Source organism: Diceros bicornis, chromosome X, assembly GCF_020826845.1.
Source record: "Diceros bicornis minor isolate mBicDic1 chromosome X, mDicBic1.mat.cur, whole genome shotgun sequence".
NCBI lineage: Eukaryota > Metazoa > Chordata > Mammalia > Perissodactyla > Rhinocerotidae > Diceros > Diceros bicornis.
In genome coordinates this window covers 123,891,651-123,916,123 of record NC_080781.1, presented here as the reverse complement: position 1 = coordinate 123,916,123, position 24,473 = coordinate 123,891,651, and the positions used below count along the sequence as shown (strand labels likewise).

Here is a 24,473-nt window from a genome sequence, read left to right as displayed (position 1 = left end):
CACTTAGATGTGTTAGTTGATTTTTTTCCTGCCTCATTCTACAAAGAATTTAAGGTGTATTTTAAAAAACATTTGCCACAACCAGATGATAAGATAAATGGTTGAGGGAATCAAGCAGAGGGGAAAATTAAAGTAGGAAAATAATAACATATAAGGTATGATTAGCATACACAAAAGTATACCACTCAGTCTTGGAATAACTGCTAGAAATAGGCTACAAATTTGGTCCTGAACTTCCTAGTGATATAAGCAAAGAGGGAAGCGTGATCAGTTCCTTAATTCAGATCCGTAAGATTAAAACCTAAGTTATTCAGGAGAAGCACTGATATTGATTGATACTTGAGCCATGTCTCCAATTATTTTCTAACTTTTACCTGATACAAAAATGTGGTGATGGGGTTGTTTTATAACCACAGATCAAAATTATACTAACCAATATAATGAATGTGTAAAAATTTGTTGGCATTTATTTTAAATAGGAGAAATTCAGAGCCGTTCTTTATCGCACGTTGGAACGGAGCAACCGTGTCGATCATCGTCAAAAAAGATGGTCATGGGAAGGGTCTATGACAGTGAACTCTGACAGTAAAACTGGTAATTAATACAACTGTTAAACTTCAAGTTCATTCATGTTCGTAGTTAAATATTGGCTCTTAGTATAAGGTTGCATTTACGACAAGGTTTTGAGCTTTGTATCCTAAATGAAAATGCTGCCGTGTATTCTTTGGGCACAGTCAATTTATATTTAAATTTGTGTCATGTGACATTGCAAAAGAAACAGGTGACATTTTATAATTTTGTCCAGTATATCCAAAATCTTACCATTTAAACTTGTAATCAGGGCCGACCCCATGGCTTAGCGGTTAAGTGCGTGCGCTCCGCTACTGGTGGCCCAGGTTCGGATCCCGGGCGCGCACCGATGCACTGCTTCTCCGGCCATGCTGAGGCTGCATCCCACATACAGCAACTAAAAGGATGTGCAACTATGACACACAACTATCTACTGGGGCTTTGGGGGGAAAAAAAGGAGGAGGATTGGCAATAGATGTTAGCTCAGAGCTGATCTTCCTCAGCAAAAAGAGGAGGATTAGCATGGATGTTAGCTCAGGGCTGATCTTCCTCACAAAATAAAATAAAATAAACTTGTAATCAGTATAAAAAGATTAATAATTAATTAATACTCTTTACACAGCTTTATCTAATGCATATTTTAAAAATAAATTGCCTGCCCTGTTTACTGTTGATGTACTGTAAATTTTCCTATGTATGGACATAATTCTACACAATTTCATACAACATAAATTGAATTTATATAGTTTGTAAGGCATGACTGATAATGAACATTGTGTACCTAATAAATGTACGTTTATGTGCCATAGAACTACATCACAAACTCATTTTGTTTTAGCTAATGATACTTTCTTTAAATATGAGTAAATACTATATCTGTTCTCAGCCAATAGACGTTCTATATCTACTGAAAAACTTGAACAGGAGACTTCCGGTTTACACAAACAAATGTCTACATCATCTGCAGGTCTTCAAATTTCTGTTGTCAAGAGTAAGTAGTTATTTCATGTATTCTACTGAATTTCAAACCAATGAAATCAATTCTTTCTATGGATTTTTACAATACCACTTATTTAGGTTGTGGAACATTTAGATTTATTTCAAAAGAACACCACATTGTTTTACAGTAGATAGAAATGATCATTACTGTTTTGTATTTTCATCAGTATAAATCTGTGTTTTGTGATTTGTGTATTAATCATATCAGATGGGTTTGTTGGGCTCAGGTAGCCCAAACTGAAACATATTTTCACCAAAAGGCATTACCATTAAGTGACACAATAATTTATTTTAAAATTCATATTCTATGTGACGTATAAATGAAATTGTTTTCTTTAGGGACTAGTTAGACTAGTCATTCAATTTCCATTAAGTTTCATGAATATTACCTAATTTAAGGAAAATAATAGCCTATATATAGCAGTGGCCAGGTTGATCTGCTTCACATATGTCATATTTGTTATTCACAACAACCTTGTAAAGTTGACAGGCAAGTATAGTTACCTTCCTAGTTTTATAGTTAAGACCCCAAGAAATTCAATGATTTCCATTTTACCATGCTTTTTTTTTTTTTTAATTTTATTTATTTATTTTTTCCCCCAAAGCCCCAGTAGATAGTTGTACGTCATAGTTGCATATCCTTCTAGTTGCTGTATGTGGGACGCGGCCTCAGCATGGCCGGAGAAGCTGTGCGTCGGTGCGCGCCCGGGATCCGAACCCGGGCCGCCAGCAGCGGAGCGCGCGCACTTAACCACTAAGCCACGGGGCCAGCCCTACCATGCTTTTTTGATTTATATTTTGGTCATTTGTTAGATGGATCATGATATTTAAATGGTACATTTCACTAAGAAGTCCATGTTTTCCCCCAAAGCAAATAAAGTGATAACTGTTTAATGAGAGAAGTATCGCTAAGCTCCACTTTTTATAACTCTTTGTAGTGGTAATGCAGTCTTCTTTAAAATAAAACAGAGTTATCTTCTGTGGATACTTCAAATACCTTTTGCTCCTGGTGTTTGCCATTTTAATTAGTGTTCGTTATTAAAAAAAATCTTTACCTGAGTGTGTGTCAGTGACCACTTCTGGCTTGTAGCACATGGTGCTTCTCACTGATAATTGAAATGAATTAGTCAACCATACTCATTAATCAAGAAAAAAATATTTTTTTCTTTCCAAAGGAAAAAACAGTATTGATCTTAGCAGGAAAAAGACATGGCAAACATATTGCACATCATTCGCTCAAACTTAGCCATTAAAAAAGAAAAAATACCACTTTTGTGCCTTGTGAATTGAAAAAAAGGCATAATTATAGTTGGAATTTAAAAATGTTTCTTTTGTATTGCTTAGGGGCTTTGATATTTTTTTGAGCAATGTGATTGCTATAAAATTCCAGTACAACAAGAGATTCTGGATCTCATTTAAAGCATAATTAATTGTAGCAGTGGTTAACTTCATGGGAAGGATTTCCATTTTTGCCTAAACATTATAACTTTAATATGTTAAAGGATTTTTGTTTTGTTCACACTTACATTATGTGTTATTTGTACTTTCAGGACTCTTACAATTTCCAGCCAGGAGCTTGAGAGGTCTTTTGTTATTTGTCAGTCTGGGTGCAAAACATTTGCTCTTCTGATGTTTTAACGAAAGTTGATCCACTTACCACCCCCACCCTCAATATGCTTTCCCAAAGCACTTTTATGTATAGCCCGGGTTCATTCACAGATTACTGTGGGAACATTTTTCTCTAGCACCATGCTTGACATGTGATAAAGCTAATTGATTTTTTACCAACTCAACCCTTTAGAAAAATTAGATAACATTCATTGCAATGTCATGTTTACATTTTAATATATCTTAATTGTTTTACAAGTGTTGACTACGTTTTCCTATCTAATTGCTTTGAGGAATTAGCAAAGATTTCTTCCACAGACATTTATTACATTTTCAATAAAATGAGCAAACACTAGTATGCTTTTGTTAATATGTCTACTTGCCATATTAATTAGACATATAAAGAGAAGGGACAGGTGATGACTTGCAAGGTAATAATTAGTGAAATTGCACTGAAGGAGCAGTTCCAAGAAACTTTTTAAATGATTTCATTACTGGTTTTTAATATAAGGAGGTTTGTGTGGAAAACACTTTGTGAAATAACTTGCTCAAAGGTACAGTATGTTGCACACTCTGAAATGATGAATGCTGTAATTAGTGATTCCAGGGAAAATAAAATCAATATTGGCAGTGGCTTACCTTTTTAAAATCCCTTCAAATTGAAATGAAACCTGTTCAATCCAGAGAGATGAACATTTCAAACTCAAATGAAGTTCATAATCTAACCTGTAATATTTTAAATAGCCCTGTTTTAAATCTTGGCTGATTCAGGGGCAGGCCTTGTGGCCTAGTGGTTAAGTTTGGCACGCTCCACTTTGGCGGCCTGGGTTCAGTTTGTGGGCACTGACCTACACCACTCGTCAGTGGCCATGCTGTGGTGGCAGCCCACATACAAAATAGAGGAAGATTGGCACAGATGTTAGCTGAGGGCGAATCTTCCTCAGCAAAAAAAAAAAAAAAGAAGAAAATCTTGACTGATTCAAATAGTCTATTTTTCTTCTGCTCACTGCTGACTCATAATAACCGTTCACACTATTTTGTCATTTCTTGCAGTATGATAATAAAGGATATGTGATATAATCACATGATTGAATTGATTACACCTCTGTGGTTCATGTTGCTCAATTACATTATCAATTCAAGAATTTTCAAATGACGCTGTATTGTCAATATGTACTGTAATTTACAGATCCCCAAAAGAGAAGTTATTTTTTAAATACATTCCTCAGTATTCTGAGTCAGAATATTTCAGGGGAAATGGAAAAGTATCTACACAAAACAGATTATTTTTCTTTATGAATAGTTTGAGTTGCTAAACTTGTGACGTCTATACCAAATGCTAATGATCATTTTTGTTTAAAAAAATACTAGTTATAACTAAAGTATAAATTACTTTACTAATAGATGTCATGGATTGTGTCCAGAATTAAAAGTTGTATATTTCTAATGAACTTGGATGTTGTCAGGTAGTATGAGACATTTTCCCTCTTAATTTTTACCGTTTTCTAAATAATTTTATTTCATTTCAGGTAACTTAAAGAGTAAACTAGTTTTTAAGTTTGGGGACGTGGAGTCTCTACATAATATTTGAAATTTAAATAAATTCTTATATAAGCAAGAGTAAAGAAGATAAAAAAAATGTTTGTAAAAAGGAGTGGATTACTCCTGAAATAATATATTTAAACAGTTTGTAAAAAATAATATTTCTTTGCCCTTGATCTGCAGAAAAAACAGAAAAGAGGAGAAGCTCATCCTTGAATAGAAGAGATAGCAAAGTAAATTCATCTACAGAAACAGAACAAGTAGAAGAAAAACCAGTTGGTTAGTTATTTCTAAGTACCAATCTTAAATAATGGTTTAAAAGAGATGTGTTCATGTTGACGTTCAGTTGCTTGAAAAGTCATTCCTAAAATTGGAAGCCAAAATAATCCCTTCTTTAACTCAAAAATGTACTTTGGTGCCATGTTTATTTGGCTGAAGCCAGAAGAGTCTGTCTTTAAATGAAATCTATCATTCTGCCGTCATCTGAGCAAGGGGTCTATAATGAAGTTGAGGAACTAGATCACAGATGCTGCTATAGATAGATTTGTACTGCAGGACTCGATTCCCTTCACACATTTCATCAGTTTGCATTTTGAAGTTCTAAATTACTGGCCACACTTTGAGCTTCGAAACTTTGCTCTGTTGCTTCATAGCATTACCTACGTCTATCCTTTGTGCATGTTTTCACTGCTGATTATTGCACACAAAATTTCATAATTATTACCAAAGTGCTTTATTTAAAGTAGTTTCTTTCTAATGCCTTCCCCTGTAACTCTTCCCTGTCAAACATGATTGTTGCTTTTTGTTTCCTACCGAACCATTCACTTACAGAAGACTCTCCACTTAATTGATTCAGGTCAAATCCTATTATAACAAATGCCATTGTCACAGGGACCTTTCTGAACATAAAAATTTATTGGAGCAAGATATCTATAACAAGATTCACTTTGAACAAAAGAATTCAGTCAATCCCTTGCAGCTTTTGGCAATGGACTTGACTGGTATGACTCTCAGTGGCAGATATCTGTGGGAATCCACGTCCAAGTTGTTTCGGCCTATACAGCTTTTTCCTCCATATGTGAGTTGCTCCGTAGAGACGCCATACATTGGGTATGGTTCTGTTAAATATATCGCCTAGACTCCTTCACTGGGGTTCTTGTGGGATGCTAGGGCCTTTGCCCCTTGATTCAGGTACTCTCTTCCTGACAATGCCGTTCAGTCAGGTGGCAGTGTTCAATCCTATTATGTATGTGTTGCTCTCATTGCCTCTACTTTTAGGCTGGGAAAGTTATTTGCAGCAGTTCACATTGCTCTTTCTTGCTTTGCATTTATTTGTGAGACTTCAAATTGAATCCTTTTTGTTTGTTCTCATGATTTAGCTCGTCAGCTGTACACCAATGTTCGGGAGAATAATTTAATCACACGCCTGCTCGCCCCAACAAAAGCATCAATAGCCAGGAGCAAAAGTGCTGCTTCATTATCAATCCCTGGAAAAGATACTCCAGGTAACAGGCCTAGGGTAGAAAGCCTGAACGAGTTAGTATCTGCACTTAAAAAATAGGTTGCATCACTTAATTCATTGCGGTAAGGCATAAAAAGAATTCGAATCAATAGTTCCCAAATGAGTGATTCTACTCAACATTTTATGTTGTGTATTTAATGACTTTTAGTATGATAGAGTAGTTATCTGGGTAATAGGTAATTTATAGGATAAGGAGGTAATTTTGGCTGTTGTTAAATTTTGAGGCTCTGTGGGTTTCTTGACCTATGCTTAAATGTGTCACAGTACTGTAAAAAGTACTGGATTTTAAAAGTATAGGAAACCCTAAGTAATATCAAGGGAGAAAGCTTCTTACTCCACTCTCCTTTTTTTCCTAAAATATGGAAGAATAACATTGAGCTGCTCTTAAGCTTTTTTTTTTTTTTTTTTGTGAGGAGATCAGCCCTGTGCTAACAACTGCCAATCCTCCTCTTTTTTTGCTGAGGAAGACTGGCCCTGGGCTAACATCCGTGCCCATCTTCCTCCACTTTATATGGGACGCCGCCACAGCACGGCTTGCCAAGCAGTGTGTCGGTGCGCGCCCGGGATCTGAACCAGCGAACCCCGGGCTGCCACAGTGGAGTGCGTGCACTTAACTGCTTGCACCACCCAGCCGGCCCCCTGCACTTAAGCTTTTAATTAAGAACATAAAGATTGTTAGTAAAATAAAACAAATCTTTAGGGTTATATGGATTTTCTCATTTAGAGCTTATAGAATGTTAGATACACTGGTGGATAGTAAGAAGTCAATAATGGAGAGCTCTAATGCATTATTCCCCTTATTCTTTTCCTCCACTTTTTCCTTTCCAGAATATATCCTACCCCCTTGGCTTTTTTTCTGTCAATAGTCATATGATTAGTAAAATAACTCAAAATGCTGTCACAGACTTTCTGGTAGGCAGCCTTACTTTTTTTGGTTCAAATTCCTGACTTTGTTTATGCCCAGTTGTATATATGTCAGATTATTTTCTGCCAGTCTCCCCCCAATCTATTGTAAGATATTTCTAATTACTTTCATTTTAGCTTAATATATTACTCCTATAAAAAAATTCAATATTTTGTCTTAAATTTCTATAGCTCATAGAAATCTAGTTATTATACTTACTATATTTCCTGTAGAACAAATTGTTGGTGTTAAATAATGTGACTGTTTAGGCACATGCAGATATGTAAATAAAATGCTTTCTCCACCAAAAGTGAGGGACTGAAAAATAACATTTAATTTAGTCAAATTTTTTTATCCATAAGTAGTCAATCTCTGGTAATTTGTTCTATTTTAATTATTTGATGAGATCATGTAAAAATTTACCACCCTTATTTATTTATTTATTTATTTGTTTGTTTGTTTGTTTGTTTTTTGTGAGGAAGATCAGCCCTGAGCTAACATCCGTGCTAATCCTCCTCTTTTTGCTGAGGAAGACCGTCTCTGAGCTAACATCTATTGCCAATCCTCCTCCCTTTTTTTCCCCAAAGCCCCAGTAGATAGTTGTATGTCATAGTTGCACATCCTTCTAGTTGCTGTATGTGGGACGCAGCCTCAGCATGGCCGGACAAGCGGTGCGTCAGTGCGCGGCCGGGATCCGAACCCGGGCTGCCAGCAGCGGAGCGCGTGCACTTAACCTCTAAGCCACTGGACCGGCCCACCATCCGTATTTAAAATGAAGTGACAGATTTATCAAGTCTTAAGAAAGCCACCACCAGATACCTTTTTAATAATGTTTACTTTCTTTATCATACAAGCAATAAATATTTAGTATAAAAAATTTTTAAATATAATTCCCTATTATCCCAATACTCACTGATAACTGAATATTTTTCTTTGCATTTATGTATTTTTTTCACAAAATGGGGTCAAAACCTGCTTTGGTTTAAACTCAATATATACCATTTTCTGTGCCCCCAAATTACATATTATTACTCTTAATGACTGCCTTAGTGTAGTCCAAATTTCCTGTTGAATATTTGAATTATATTTTCAATTGTTTCAATATTATGAACAGTGCTGTAATAAGTAACCTTGTACATACATCTTCATTTATTTATCTCATTTTTTCCTAAGGATAAACCTGAAGTGAAATTGTTGGAACAAAGAGTATGTACTTTTTAAAATGGCTTTTGATGCATTATTGCCCAAATGCCCCCCAGGGAGCGTATATAAATTCACACTCCCACCAGCAGTGTATGAGGTTGCCTGGTTCCCAACATTGGTATTGTCACTTTCTTCCATCTTAGCTAGTACTGAGTATTATCATTTTTGTCCATTTGTCAGGAAAAAAATATTTAGATTGTTAAAGCTGCAAGAGACCTTGGAGATCCAGCTCATTCTGATTAATGTCTTATTGCAATTTTTAATATGGGTGAGAAGATGCTCTTTTTTACATTCTCTTCTAAAGCAATCATATGTAGAGTGTCTTCTATAATCACCTATAATGATAAGATCTCTGGCCCTGATGAAGTTGTTTAGACTGCTTTTAAAAAGTGTTGAAGATCTTGTAATTTTCCATGAAAATCGTTCTGAACTATAGTGTGGTTAAAACAGAAATGGCTTATTGCAAACATCGACTTTGGAGAAGCATCTTATTTTCATCTGTAGTGGACTGTTGCTTTCACAATGCCTCCCTATTGGTGGTGGCGCTTTTGAAGTACTGACTTTGGGATGCTTCTCTCCTGTGTCTGTGATTCATTTCACTAAATACTTCTGTGTTGTATATAATCCCTGTGATGTCCTAATAAACTCTCTTTTCTCTTCCTGTTCTTATACACGGTATGTTTCTGTCTTGTCAAATTTCTAACTGTATGGAATTTCACTCTTTGTCCTCATTCACCCACAGGTGTCCACAATGCGTTAATCCAGTATATACACGTGCCCTTGCATAGCCATAGCAGTGATGAATTGAAGAATACCATAGTGCTTCCCAAGTTAACAGGGGCAACTCCTTCCCAGGAGAATGTAGAAACACCTTCTGAGGTGAGCCTGGAAGCACCCCCTAAGGCAAGCGTGGAAGTGTTCCCTAAGACAAGCTTGGAAGCGGCCCCTAAGGTGAGTGTGGAAGCACCCCTCGATGTGAGCACGGGAACACCCCCCGAAGCGAGTGTTGAAGCTCCCCCCAAGGCGAGCATGGAAGCAACTCCAGAGGCAAGCATGGAAGCAAGCCCCGAGGCAAGTGTGGAAGCATCCCCTGAGAGTGTGGAATCACCTGAGGTGAGCTTGGAATCACCTGAGGTGAGTGTGGATTCGTCCCTGGAGGTGAGCGTGGATCCGTCCCCCGAAGTGAGCATGGACTCATCCCTCGAGGTGAGTGTGGAAGTATCTTCTGAGGCAAGTGTGGAAGCATCCCCTGAGGCTAGCGTGGAAGTATCCCCCAAGACTAGTGTGGAAGCCCTCCCCAAGTTAAGCATGGGAATGTCATCTGAGGCAAGCGTGGAAGTGTCCCCTGAGGCTAGTGTGGAAGCCCTCCCCAAGGCAAGCATGGAAGCATCATCTGAGGCTAGCATGGAAGCCCTACCCAAGACGAGCATGGAAGTGTCACCTGAGGCAAGCGTGGATGCGTCACCTGAGGCAAGCGTGGAAGTGTCCCCTGAGGCTAGTGTGGAAGCTCTCCCCAAGACAAGCATGGAAATGTCTCCTGAGGCAAGCGTGGATGCGTCACCTGAGGCAAGCGTGGAAGTGTCCCCTGAGGCTAGTGTGGAAGCTCTCCCCAAGACAAGCATGGAAATGTCCCCTGAGGCTAGCATGGAAGCCCTACCCAAGACAAGCATGGAAGTGTCACCTGAGGCAAACGTGGATGCGTCACCTGAGGCAAGCATGGAAGTGTCCCCTGAGGCTAGTGTGGAAGCTCTCCCCAAGACAAGCATGGAAATGTCCCCTGAGGCAAGCGTGGATGCGTCACCTGAGGCAAGCGTGGAAGTGTCCCCTGAGGCTAGTGTGGAAGCTCTCCCCAAGACAAGCATGGAAATGTCCCCTGAGGCTAGCATGGAAGCCCTACCCAAGACGAGCATGGAAGTGTCACCTGAGGCAAGCGTGGAAGTGTCCCCTGAGGCTAGTGTGGAAGCCCTACCCAAGACGAGCATGGAAGTGTCACCTGAGGCAAGCGTGGATGCATCACCTGAGGCAAGTGTGGAAGCGTCCCCTGAGGCTAGTGTGGAAGCCCTCCCCAAGGCAAGCATGGAAGCATCATCTGAGGCTAGCATGGAAGCCCTACCCAAGACGAGCATGGAAGTGTCACCTGAGGCAAGCGTGGGTGCATCATCTGAGGCAAGCGTGGAAGCGTCCCCTGAGGCTAGTGTGGAAGCCCTCCCCAAGGCTAGCATGGAAGCGCTCTCCAAGGCGAGTGTGGAAGCGCCCCCAGAGGTGAGCGTGGAAACATCTTCCAAAGTGAAAGTGAGAGACTCTCCACAGGTTTGTCAAATGCATTTTATTGACCAATTTTCTGTTAAGATCTGTATATTTAGTTGTGTAGATTATGATAGGTCAGGTTTCACAACATAAGCAACTTATTTTTATTTATAGCATTCTGCAAGAAAATTAATAAAATAGGATAACTCACTTTAATTATTTAAAATTCTATGATATTTATTGTACCAGAGTTTCCCCCCAAAGCTGAAATATTAGTTAACTTTTAGTAGAAGGGAGAAAATGTAACAGTTTATATGAACTATATTTCTAAACTGAAGAAATAGTTTTTGAGAAATACTGCAGACCCTTAGGATTTAGAAATAGAATTAGGTTTTGAAGTAAAAGACTTCTTTTAAATTAATTATTTCCCATGACCTTCTTGAACTGTATAATATGAGTTGTTAGTCTGGGAGAATGTATCTCTGTACCTAATTCTCATGCATGACAGGAAAATTGGGAGTTTAAGGATCTATAATTGTATTTTCTTCAGAATATTTTTCTCTTAAAAAGGAAAGCCAGCTGCAGTAAGGTAAATGCTAGTAATTTCTTATCTGATGGTGTTGATCTGTTCAGAAATCACAAGTGGACAAACAAGCCTCAAACTCTGTTACCAAGAAGCGCCCATCATCGCACGTACTGTGTTACAGAAGGTCATCTCCTGCAAGTGGGTTGCATCCGCTCCCTCCTGTCAGTGCTAAGTAAGTAGCTTATTTGCAACTGTTCCTGATAGGTATTTTACCAGGATAAATTTCACATCAGTGTTTCATAAACTAGATAATGTAGTATGCATGGTAACGTAAAGAAAAAAACCTTTAAAAATGGATTTACCTTTGCTATCATAAAATACCATTATCTTCTAATATCAAGACATTATATTTTATGAAATGGTACACTAAAAATTAATTAGCACATATTTATTACAAAACCATATTGATTTCCCCCATTAACTATTAATTTTTCCCAACAGGCAAGTTCAAAAGAATCGCCCCCCATCACCTTCACTCATCATGTCAAAGCAATCAGGACAATCTTCTCCTTCCTCTAAAATAATTCCTGTTCAACGTACCCTAATTGCACAAAATGCATTAAATACTACGGGAAGGAAAAGAGAAGCAATTTCTAAAACCACTAACAGCTCTGAGGCTATAAGCCAAAAGCATATGACCTATGAAGGTAAGTTCCTTCTCTAAGAAGTTTATTTTGGCAACACAGAAAATCTTAAGGTAGCTTGGGATGGTCAACTTCATTTTATTCCCCAATTCAGAGAACTTTAGGGGGTGAGCTTTCTTTTAGATAAAGAGAACCTAATCAATCACCGGCACATTGCTTACTTGTCCTTGCCAGAGCTTCTTACTCACCCCCACCCCCTTATTGGTTTGGAAAATCCCTTTTTGGAACTGATGTTAAAAGTACCGGTTGGATGAACACGTTGGTCTAGGTGATCCCTACGGTTCCTTCCAGCTCTGATAGCGGATGGTTCTGTGAATGGCCCTAAGGTACTTGCCATCCTTGGAGAGAGCATATCTAGTCATTTGTGGCTGAGCAGGTTTCTTTCAGGAGCTGTAAGTCAGTTTCTATACACAGGCCATAATGTGTGTCTGGGCAGTATATGGGTTCCTGAAAGTAGCATAGTGGTATTTTGCCTATCACATACATTCTTTTTAAATGTGTTTTTAATAGTTTCTTTCTTTCTTTTTTTTTTTTTTGTGAGGACTATCAGCCCTGAGCTAACATCCATGCGTATCTTTCTCTTTTTTTGCTGAGGAAGACTGGCCCTGGGCTAACATCCATGCCCATCTTCCTCCACTTTATATGGGACGCCGCCACAGCATAGCCTGGCAAGTGGTGTATCCGTGCGCGCTCGGGATCTGAACCCAGGCCGCCAGCAGCGGAGCGTGCGCTCTTAACCACTACGCCACGGGGCCAGCCCCCACATGCCTTCTTAATAACCATGGGCATTACTTAATTTTAAATATACTTAATTTTAAATAGGAAAGAGCCGGCCCTGTGGCTTAGCGGTTAAGTGCATGTGCTCCGCTACTGGCGGTGTGGGTTCGGATCCTGGGCACGCACCGAGGCACCACTTCTCCGGCCATGCGGAGGCTGCATCCCACATACAGCAACAAGAAAGATGTGCAACTATGACATACAACTATCTTCGGGGGCTTTGGGGAAAGAAAGGAGGAGGATTGGCAATAGATGTTCGCTCAGAGCCGGTCTTCCTCAGCAAAAAGAATTAGCATGGATGTTAGCTCAGGGCTGATCTTCCTCACAAAAATAAAATAAAATAAAATAAAATAAAATAAAAATATGGTAGGAAATTTTGCTGTTTGAAGGAATTCCACAATGAATTCTTTGTAACAGAAACAATCTTTTTATTATAAATTATTCATTCCTGGTGTCTTAAAATCTTCATTTTCTTATGTGGTTTATTTAAAATAAAGAAATTAGTCACATGGACTAAAATATTATAATATGCTTCCATGTGGTCACCTTATTTTACTGATAGTCTTGGTTTCTTTGGTTATCTACAGTTAGCCTCTTAATGATCAACCAAATATAGTAATATACTATTATCAACGGTTAGCTAAACAGTAATTATTTAGTAAAAATGATGCACAAATTTCAAAATGTATGTTGGATATATTTTTGTTTAGTCGAGTATTTAAGATTTTTATACTTCATTTGGGCCAAGCATAAGCTCATCTTCCTCTATATTCAGTATATCTTAATCATTTTTCCCATCAGGTCAATTTAGTCAGGTTTCTTAGAACAGCTAAACCAAAGTAGAAGTACATTATTTCATTTTGGAACAAGTAGTTGTTAAAAAGAAATAAAATGCTACTTCTGTTGTTGGAGAGAGAGTTGGGGTTTTGAACAAAATCTGTTATATAATCATTTATAGATTGCTTGTTATTTATAAATTTCAGGCCATGTACATATTGTTGGGTTTTTTAATATTGTTGGTTGTCTTGCACCTCTGTGTTGGGCTTAGAGGCAGTAAGTTCCCTAAACTGTTTTACATGTTAATTTAAACTAGAGTCTGGTAATAAAAGCACACCAGGGACTATGAATGCTGAGGAGGCAACAAAAATCTTGGCAGAAAAACGACGCCTTGCTCGTGAACAAAGAGAAAAAGAAGAAGAAAGACTACAAAAAGAAATGGAGCAAAGGTCGGCACAAAATCATCCTTTCTATAATATAAATCTTGGCTGGGGCCCAAATTTTGAAAGTCAAAATTTATCCTCAAGTTAGATATATTATAAATTCTCAAAGAGTAACTGAGTTTTTCTTCAGTGTGAATTGGAAATTACTCGTTGCCTTCTAAACATGTGTAGGAAGGATTTCAAGCAGAGAGGACGCTGGTGTGTAGGTGATGGTATGGTCCTCTTTAGTCTCCCTGTGTCATGTGTCATTAAGTAAGGTGAGCTATAAAGATACATACGGAGACCCGGACTCGTGTCAGGGACCCTTTCCTCAGCAGCAGCACCCGAGTGATCACACAAGATGCTTTCTCTTGGCATTCACTCATGTCAGCCCCTTTCTTTATTTCAAAAGGCTTTTGTAACTTTAGAATTTATAAACCTGGAAAGTGTACTGCCTCATGTTTTACTAGGGGCGCTTTCCAATGACCTTTGTGACACCTGAATCTCATCAGTCATTGTTGGAAGGATTTCCTGTGGGCAACAAATCTCATGTACAGTTGTGTGCATTCTAACTCAATCTAAAGGTTTCTTGATCCTCAATCTTGAGGCCCATTTGATTTGGGGCCCTGTAATGTAAACCTCTGTCCACTGCCTGCAAAGAGTAACTACAGTCCTGACTTTGTTTTTAAGTATTAAGTGTTTTTGAAATATAATCGCGTGCTTTTCATATACTTTATATGAGTTTAGGAGAAAGGAGGAGAAGGGGATATTGTGAATAGCAAAAAACTATAACTTGAAGAATATTATTCATTGCTTCATGTAAACAGGGCTAATTTTAGCATTTTAAAAGCCCTGAATCCTGGTCACTGCAGACTGGGCTTTCCTCTTCCGGGTACCACCAGATCCTCCTCTAAATTACCCCTCTCACACACCCATGTGGGATTGGGTGGGAGCATGTGTAAATGAGACCTTTTGGAGGGTCCCATTTGTCTAAAACAGTTAAGAAGGAGTGATAATATCTCGTGTGTGTGTGTGTGTTTTAAGATGCAAAGTAGCCTACTGCTTGATAGAAATGTCTTTCTACTCCAAAAGGCTAGTTTCCCCCATTTAAAAAGGGTGAAATTATGCAAATCCTGTGTAGCAACAACGGAAAATGTAGTGAGTCTGGTGTAAACATAAATTGTATTGCTGTACGCAAGTAGTTTCACTATAAAAATGTACATACTATTGCAAGCTGCGGATGGTAGAGCCCAAGACCAATACTAAGTGTTACTTAAATATTCTTTGTCATTAGAAAGGTGAAAGATGTGGCAAAGACAGCAGTTGAAGGCCAAGAAGAAGAGTTCTCAAAATCTAAAGGTGGGCAACCACAAAAGGAGATAAAAAAGAAGAAAGGATGTCAGGATCAAGACCAGGAAGTGCTACTACAGGTTTGCTGCTTTGCACTTTATCAGGGGATGAGAACCACATTATAAAATTCAGTTGAAACCTAAAGCAGAAATCTGTTTTTTCAAGAATGATGAGCAGTTGCAGCCTTCTCTGGCTGCAGTTTTCCATTACAGTCTAGCCATTACCCAGTACCACTGCAGGTTATTCTCAGCCACCCTTGGCAAAATCCTAGAATGTTCTCCAGGTGAAACAAAAGCAGAAAGCAGCAAATTATAGATAGTAGTCCTCTAATTTGTCTGCATAAACAATATTATGGCTTGGTTTCGGGAAATCCAAATTACTTGCACAGATTAAATATCCTATGTGAGTTTTCCTGATCCTGTATCCTGTGGTGACACTCACAACGGTACCCCACACACAGCCCCCAACAGATAAGATAAAAACTAGGAATACCTCTAAAGTTTAAAGTCATCAGATTCACCAATAAGAATGTCTCACCCATGTAAATTCAAATCACCAGGTCAATAAATCCCCAAACTGAGTTCAGACTATATTCAACTTGAATTATTAACAAAGCCTAATTTATATTCCAGTTTTAGTGTGTTATATTCATCAGAATCAGTTATATGTTACATAAATGACTATGTATTTGCATTCCTTGAGAAGATACCTTAAAGAATCCTCTCGGTGCTTTTGAGAAGTGTTAAGACTTGGCTCCTGTTGCTATGTTAATGGATAGCTACACACTTAAATACTTTGAAACTGTAGGCGTCTGATAACCACTGTAATGACAACCCTGAGGTCCTGGAGGGGCCTAACATGCCTTCTAAATCCTCAAGATAATAGTTAGCCTAGTTTTGTACCTTTTAGCTAATGCTTTAAAAACTGATAATCCATGAATGTTGTATGTATAGGTACTCTCAATCGAAAGAGTACATTCTTTGATGCTGGATAACATTTTACTGTTTAACTTTTTAAACTAATGCTCTCTGATGTCACTCAGATATACGGAGATTAAATCATATTTTTATACAAATTTCCTAGAAAGGCGATGCCAAAATAAAAGCTCAGGAGGAGGCTGACAAACGCAAGAAGGAGCACGAGAGGATTATGTTACAGAATATGCAAGAGAGATTAGAAAGAAAAAAGGTACTCTCTCTCTGTTTTCGGGGGTTCGATTCTTTGTTTAAAACAATGTTGGGCACAGGATTTCAAAACACGTTTTTGAAAATCACAAGTAAGCGATGCACTAGCCCCTCGTTTTCCCTCTATCCTCTCTTCTTCCTTATCAGGTGATCTGACCTCTCCTTCCTAGAAGGGTCTCCTCTGATTGATCGTACCTCTCCCTCATGGCCTACTGGTGCCCCTTACAGTGATGCCTCGATATAGCAACCTCTGGGAACAAAGCTCCTTGGCACAGAATTACTCGGGTCGTGGTAGGGGTTGGTGGAAGTTAGACTTGCTTCTAGACTGGGCTGGAAATTGCAGTAGCTGAGTGGGAAGAAGCAGAAGGTGCAGGCCTCTCTGAGAGGCGGGGGTACAGGCTGTTGGTAAGATAGGACGTCACTTTGCGTAACTCATGTCACTCTTCTGAGAGCAAGGAAAGCCCCGTGCAGGCTGAGGTGCTGCAAGGCCTCTCTGTCAGATCGGTCATCCTGAGGCCAGAGAGCTGCCGCTCTCCTCACCTTCAGGGAAGGAAGTATCCACTGGGGAGAGAACTCTTATCCCTCCTGTGTGTGCTCTTTCTAGTAACAAAACCTCTGACAGTCTCACGTCCTTGGGGTGCATTCTTTTCATTAACGTCGGCTTCAGTCAGGGTCTCTTCAGAATAAAACTGTGTTAAAAAGTTGTAATCGGTTGGCAATAATATGTGCTTAGTGTAAGTAATGAATTTCCAAGTCTGCAACATTAGGAGTGAGAAGTCATTTGGATTTCTGTGTTACAAGAACAAGTATAACTGTCACCTCTCAAGGCATTTTGTAGATGACTGTGAAACCAGGATCAGAATGAGGAGCCCAACTGCCGCCCTAGGGTCTTGTGTTGGTTAAGTCTATGGCTTTGGAGCAGTCGCTGATACTGTCCTCTTCTGGAAAATGGAAATTATCAACTTCTTCAGGACCACTGTTTTTTTTTAATCTGTTGTCATGTTTGAATTATTTTCCTTTAAATAGAGAATTGAGGAAATTATGAAGCGGACAAGAAAGACAGATTCGAATGCCTCAAAGGTAGTCTACGTGCTCCTACCCGCAGTGTATAACAATTCTCGTTGCTTCACATTCTTGCCAACTTTTTAATGTTTGCCAGTCTGGTGGTTATGAAATAAAGTATCACATTTGCGTTTCCCTGATTATTAAAAAAGTTCAGCATGTTTTCATATCTTTAGCTAGCTTTCGTGTTTTTGCTTGTGTGAAATGCTTGTTTAGATCTTTTTCCCAAAACTTTTGGGCTGATCTGCCTTTTTCTTACTGATTTGTAGTGCTGTCAATGTTCTGGATACTACTACTTGCTTGCTTATATGTGTTGCAGGTATCTTCTCCCAGCTTATGGCTTGTCTTGTCTTAATGCTGTCTTCTGCTGGATAGAAGTTCTTAACTTTCACATCATTGAATTTGTCAGTGTCTTTGATGACTAATGGAGTTGGGTGCCTTTTCATATGCTTTTTGGCCATTTGGAAGTTCACTTTGGTGAAGTGCCTTTTCAAGTCCTTTGCCCATGTGTCTGTCTGGTCACCTGCCTTTTTCTTATTCATCTGTAGGAGTTTCTCCCTGTTCTGGTTCTTAGCCTTTTGGATATATGTATTGCAGGTGTCAGCCCCCATTCTGTAGTTTGTCTCACACACCCATAAGGTCTTTTGAGGAACAGAAATTCATTTTAATGAACTCAAATTTAGCAATTTTATTCCTTTATGGTTAGTGCTTTTTGGGTCTATCTCATAAGTATTTGCTTACCCCAGAATCCATTCTTTTTTTTTTTTTTTGGGTGACGAAGATTCACTCTGAGCTGACATGTGTTGCCAATCTTCCTCTTTTTTTTGCTTGAGGAAGATTAGCCCTGACCAAACATCTGTGCCAGTCTTCCTCTACTTTATATGTGGGTCACCGCCACAGCATGGCTTGACAAGTGGTGTAGGTCTGCGCCCGAGATTTGAACACACAAACCCAGGCTGCTGAAGCAGAGTGTGCTGAAGTTAACCACAACGCCACAGGGCTGGCCCCAACCAGCATCCTGTCTTTTGATGGATAGCATGATCCGAGGCCATTTTTCTTCAGATTCTATACTCTTTACCCTCTGTGCTACAAAACTGATATTTTGTCTGTTTACAGTTACCCAGTTGGGGTCATTCATATCATTATGAAAATATAGAATAGAAATGTCATTTCTGAAAAGTGCTTGGAGTCACCATCTCAAAGATCATTTAGCCCTCTGGGTAAATGAAGTTCTACCTTGTGCAGCAGCCAAGAACATTTTTAGCTGTTCACCAATTGGCCCCATGTTGGCTTAGCTAGGACTCCAAGCGGGCAGAGACTGCATGTCAACGAAGCTGTTGTCCCTTGGCTCCCACTCAGGGAAGTCTTTCATTCTTGAATGTCTTTCCATAGGTGAAAGACGCAACTAGGGCCACTTGTCCTGTCCCCTGCAGATTCTTGGGGTCAAAGAGGTTAGATTTTTCTACCTTTTAATTGAAATGATGAAAATTAGCCATCAATCCAGCCATGAAATCTGTCTTCTTTAAAACAACTACATCATGGGGCCGGCCCCGTGGCTTAGCGGTTAAGTGCGCGCACTCTGCTGCTGGCAGCCCGGGTTCAGATCCCGGGCGTGCACCGACGCACCGCTTCTCTGGCCATGCTGAGGCCGTGTCCCACATACAGCAACTAGAAGGCTGTGCAACTATGACATACAACTATCTGCTGGGGCTTTGGGGGAAAAAAGTAAATTAATTAATTAATAAAAAAAATAAAAAAATAAAACTACATCAGCATGATTGAGTATTAGATGTAATCATGACTTTCATTTTTCATCATAGGCTGCAGAAACATCTGGCAATGACATGTATGAGGAGGACGAGGCAGATGATGAGGACGAGTCAGAAAGTGACGAGGATTCCTCCGAAGACGTGAATCCGTCAGGTTTGGTTGCCTTTTGAGTTCTGTTAGTCACCATTCAGGAGCTACACTGCCTAGGTTCATCCAGTGGCTCCTCCGCTTCTGAGCTGTGTGGCTTTGGGCAAGCTACTCAACCTCTCTGTGCTCAGTTTTCCTGCCTGAGAAAGGGGAAGCTAATGTTGTCTTCGTCCTAGGGCAGGCATGAGATTTCAATGAGACAATCCATGTAATGCTAGAATACTGCCTGACACATAGTGAATCCTCAGTAACTATGAGCTGCTGTGCTGCTGCTGTTACTGTTTTTCAGGTTGTGCTGATACACTATAGATGGCAGCTCTTAGCCAAATGGGAGGCTTCCTAGCATTTCATAGCTCCGGGTCTCATAATGCGTCCGTGATTGGCCACAGGTGGAAGACCACTTTTCACTGTATTGAGAAAAATTAAAATCAGGTCAAGATATACGTGCCCTCTAAAATATATTGTAGATTCCCTTACGAGCAGGAACCACTGCGGTGATTGTCCACCCATAATCCAACAAGCGGGTGTTGAACACGCAAGTCAGGCACTCTACTAGGTACTGGGGAGATAGAGATGAAGAGACGCTGGGCCTCAGCCTTGAGGAATCATAGCCCGTGGGGAGACAGACATATGAGCAGACAGTGAGACTGCCACGAGCTGGTTGCAGTAAAAGAAGTTTGGCCAAAATGCAATGAGAACATAGCAGTAGGAACAGGGTAGGTGTAGGGTCTGCCTTAGGGCACTGAGGAAAGGTTAAGGTAGGAGGCAGCATTGGAGGTGAGACTAAAATAAAAGGCTTTATTGGCTGGGTGGGGAATCAGGAGGAGGGGTAAGAAGCATAGTGCAGTCCTGCCCTCTGGCCTGGAATTCTTTCCTGGCGAAGGAGAGGGGACAAGTTCCTTACAGGTGGCCCCTTTGTGCTTTGAAGGCAGAAAGAGTCATGCGGCAGGACTCTGGGGAGGCAGGATCACAGCCTTTGTTTGCTTTTCTTGTCTTTGTTGTTGAAACTCCAGTTTTAATCTTTTTCTTTGCTTTTCCCAGACTTTATAAATGGCATGGATTCATCCACAAAACTCAAAACACGTTTTAAAAATGTGAAGAAAACTCCCAAGCTGGTGGTTTTAGACGCCACTTCTGGCCAAGTCCATCAAGAGACAAAAACATGTTTTAACGGCGACATGAAAACCTTTGGACAAAAAAATGTGCAAGACCCTTTGACTCAGGAAAAGGGTACCAGGTGAGTCACTTGGCGAGCTTATCCAAATAAGCTTGGTGGGACTACGATTGACATTCTTAGAATGATGCACAAGATCATTGACTGAGCTCTTAGTTTGTACCAAACACTATGTCGAGAACTTGGCTTACAGAAACAAACTAATCCCCACAGCAGCCTCGCTGGGTAAGGATTAGCATCCCCATTTTTATAGACAAGGAAACTGAGGCACGGAGGGGTTATGGGCCTTATTTATCCAACGTCCCACTGTTAAAGGGCAGAGCACAGATTCAAATCCAGACACATGTGACTCCAAACTGTGCTTTTTTTCACACTGGTTAATGTTGTCTCATAAACCAGGGAAGGAGACATTGAGTGACTGCTCAATGGGGGCATTGAGTATACCAGGCATTTTACATTACCTATTTTCATTCTTATTGCAACTCTGAGTTTGATATTAATGTCCTCATTTTACATATGGGGAAACTGAGGGTCAGAGGTTAGGTCGGAAGAGCAGGAACAGATTCTCGGAAAGGAAGACTCCTCGGGCGATGGCCTGAAAAGACATTAACCTACAAGGCCCATGGAAACAAAAATCCACCAAGAGGCACAGTGATGGAAAGAGCACTGGAGCTAGAAAGCCCACGTTAGTCCTCACCACCTTACTGGCCTGTTCTGGATCAGCTTCAAGTAGGGACAGGGTTCCCAGAGCCCTGCATGCTTAACTGCTCCTAGCCCCCCTTGGCGTTTCCGTGGAACCCTAGGACACAATTTGGAAACCAGTGTGTTCTGTGATCTCCAGGGTCCCTTCCAGCCTTCCCATTTCATGATTCTGCAAGTTCAATTACTCCAAGGAACTTCTTAGAAATTAATTAAAGGGTAAAGCTTCTTTCAGGACAAAACCTTGGTTTTGGAATAATCAGGATTCTAACCAAAACATCTCTTTCCGGACTGTCCACCAAAAGAATGACCAGCCGAGCAGCAAAAACTGGAAAGGCGAAGGAAACCAGCAACACTGTGGGACCTTCCAGGAGTTTACATTTGCCAGCACAGGAATGGGTCGGTGAGAAGATTGACATCGTAAGCATGGCAGAGCCTCTTATGTCCAGTATCCCTCCTGGTAGTGAAAAACATCATCTGAAAGGTTCCATGACATTCCACCAAAGTCCCCAGACACCTTTAGACAGCAAGAAAAGAAACAAATCTGTTTCTGCTCCATCGGGTAAGGCCTCGTCCCATCTTCACTTTGCTTGAAAGGCAGTTGACCTTGAACCCTCCTCTGCTTCCGGCTGTTGTTCCAGGGCCGTCTTGGCACCATGTAACTTTGGAGGCGAGGGAGAAGACAGTGGTGGGTCTAAAGGCTAGGTTGATTTTGAAGAGTCTTCCATTAAGTTAGTTTTGAGAGAGTAAATGACTTGATTCTAATTTTTATGTCCTGCATTTCCTGCCAGATACACAAAGCAGGTTCTTTTCAAACCCCTGATCCCTCTCAGATTGCTCTGAGGGATCCACCTCCTGATCCACTGGCTGCTTTACGGCATGCAGACCATCATTTAGGGCAGATGGTTAGTGAGGTCTTGGGAATTAGTCTCTCAACCTGTGTTTCCAAAACCAAAAGCCCTTTGTTATTCTTTCCTTGAGAAGCTCTCTTTGAAATGGAGAGGCAGCTGGGGTCCATTTGGTGGTTGGGGACGTGAGGAATATTTATAAGAGCACCAATGTGTTATCAACTCCAGGGGGGCTGGCGAGGGTCCCAGGCCCACCCTGAAGGGAGGCCAGGGCCCAGTTGCTGTGAGACCAGCATCTTCTCTACTAATCTTCTTTCTTTCCTTTTTCCCTCTGGTCAGATAAGTAGACCTCATGCTGCCTGGGAGAGAATTCATCCTCCACCACTCTGGATTTCAACTTCCAGGCCCATCTCCCCAAATTTCTCCACCTCGGATTTGAACATGGCAAAGAAAATGACCATCAAAAAAAGGGAAAACACCAAAAAGGCACCTTAACGTATCTCAGAAGATGCTCATACCATCTTGACTCTTGCTGACAAGCAAGGGTTCTGAGTAAAGAGGCCTTTTTGTCTTCCTATAAAAATTGCCATTGTCTCTCATTCTTACGTTGTCCTGACCACACGTGTGCAAGTGTGCATCCAGGGCGTCTTTACAAGATGGTAACTCTGGAGTTTCTAAAAGAATCGCTACCAAAGAAATCATTTTCTTTCCGTACATATTTGAAATCTTAAACTAATGTTTATTCTATTTAACAGTTACATTAATTTAGCAATTAAAAACTCACCTTTGATCTTGTAGAGAGCATAATGGGTTACGTGAGGGACTCCAGATTGCTCACGAGAGCCTTGTTGGATTGTCTGTAATATACAAATACAGACGGTTGCAAAATAGAGGAAATCACATTTTACCATTATCTGTGTATGCTTTTAACTCTGCCATCGTCTGCCAGCCGAGTGCACAGGCACTGATGCCCCAAATGCGGGTAGTTCTAGAAACCGTGATCTTGGAACAGTTAGCTTCTTTCATGCTCTTGTCAGTGTTTCCTTTCGAAGTATGTATTGGCTCTATCTACAAAAACGTTATTTTTATTGTGTGCATAAAGCAGTATTTGGCTGTTGTCTGGTGGGGTGAGTTTAATTCCTTGAAATGTTTACTGTGTATCTTTTTCTGCTTGTGCTCTCTAGTCCTTCCCTTCAGTGTACACTCAGACTTGGGATATGGAACCAAAATTTGCTCACCTTTCTCTAGCCACTGGCTGCAAGTGAGTACAGGAGCGGTGTTATTCTACAGTCCCCATGGTAGATGGGCACACAGATGTACACATGCGCACGTGCACACGGGATAGGTTTCCTGAACTCCATCGAATCCTGCTTAAACCGTTGACTAAAACTTGAATGCAAATTAGTCATCCTAATGGTAATGAGTGTTCTGGTGAATCACAGATAGTTTGAAGCAGGCCCATGTTCCTTTCTAGCCACCAGTCTTGGATTAGTAAAAGAAAGTAATTCTTTCTGATTTCTCTAATTCTTTGCTATTCAGAGTACTGTACCTTTGTTATAGATTAGAGCTTGGTGCCTTAGATTTAAAAACTATTTTTATACACTAGCTCTTTTATATAGAAGGCAGAGACAATCATCCTAACAAATGAGTTTCTGATATTTTTCTGCACAAATGTCACATGTTGAAACACTCTGTTACACTTCCATATAAATGTGTGCTCTGTGAAATAAACATTGCAGATAAAGCAAGTTTTCTTTTCATTATAATAACAAAAAATGTACTGGTGGTGGTATAAAAGGTGACACCAATTGTTAACCAAGCTATGACCACAGGCACTCGGCTAGTTCAATAAATAGTAATCAAATCCTCTGATGCCCCTCTTCAGCTAGTTGGTGACTTGGCAGAGTTCTGCGTCTGGGACATAAAGATGTCAATTTCCAACTCTAGTCTTCTTCCTGCACCTATTTCGGTGCTCGTTACTCTTCCCCGTGACAGCTCTGACTTATATTTGAGGCCAGTGATTAAATGTCTTTCTTTATACTGTGGTAAAATTCACAGGACAAAAGTCACCGTTCAGTGGCGTTTAGTACATTCACAATGCTGTGCAACCCTCACCACCATCTAGTTCCAGAACATTTTCATCACCCTCAAAAGAAACCCATTCCCCTTTAAGCAGTCACTCCCCATTCGCGCCGCCCGCCCCCCCCCCCCACAGCCCCTTGAAACCTCGCGTGGGGTGCTTGCCATGGATGAGGAAAACACGTTTGCTGTTTAAAGTCTGAGTGTGTGCTCAGGCCGAAGTTGTGCTCTGTTACATACACATCTCTTCATGGCATCACTTACTGTGCTTGGCAAAATAAATGTTCTGATCTGCCCATAAATGGTTCATTTTCAGTCTTGAAATATATCCTACTCCATTAGGTTTTGTTTTTGGTAAG

The 24,473-nt window shown here is 40.2% G+C and overlaps 1 protein-coding gene across 5 annotated transcripts in view; it reads left to right on the top strand.

Moving 5' to 3' along the window:
• The window catches only part of MAP7D3 (MAP7 domain containing 3), a 33,725-nt gene extending 10,577 nt beyond the window's left edge, over positions 1–23,148 (top strand). Inside the window, exons 5-19 of one of the 5 annotated variants that reach the window (XM_058536833.1) lie at positions 480–594; positions 1,457–1,561; positions 4,903–4,998; positions 6,099–6,224; positions 9,091–10,658; positions 11,229–11,353; positions 11,623–11,828; positions 13,696–13,828; positions 15,096–15,231; positions 16,235–16,339; positions 17,362–17,415; positions 19,218–19,320; positions 20,356–20,551; positions 21,451–21,749; positions 22,375–23,148. In XM_058536833.1, the coding sequence (XP_058392816.1) occupies positions 480–594; positions 1,457–1,561; positions 4,903–4,998; positions 6,099–6,224; positions 9,091–10,658; positions 11,229–11,353; positions 11,623–11,828; positions 13,696–13,828; positions 15,096–15,231; positions 16,235–16,339; positions 17,362–17,415; positions 19,218–19,320; positions 20,356–20,551; positions 21,451–21,749; positions 22,375–22,382 (3,375 nt within the window). In that variant the 3' untranslated portion in view covers positions 22,383–23,148. Of the gene's footprint in view, positions 1–479; positions 595–1,456; positions 1,562–4,902; positions 4,999–6,098; positions 6,225–9,090; positions 10,659–11,228; positions 11,354–11,622; positions 11,829–13,695; positions 13,829–15,095; positions 15,232–16,234; positions 16,340–17,361; positions 17,416–19,217; positions 19,321–20,355; positions 20,576–21,450; positions 21,750–22,374 lie in introns of those variants that run through there. The other 4 variants (XM_058536832.1, XM_058536829.1, XM_058536830.1 and 1 more) reach the window with 4 other exon arrangements.
• Positions 23,149–24,473: the final 1,325 nt, after the last annotated feature.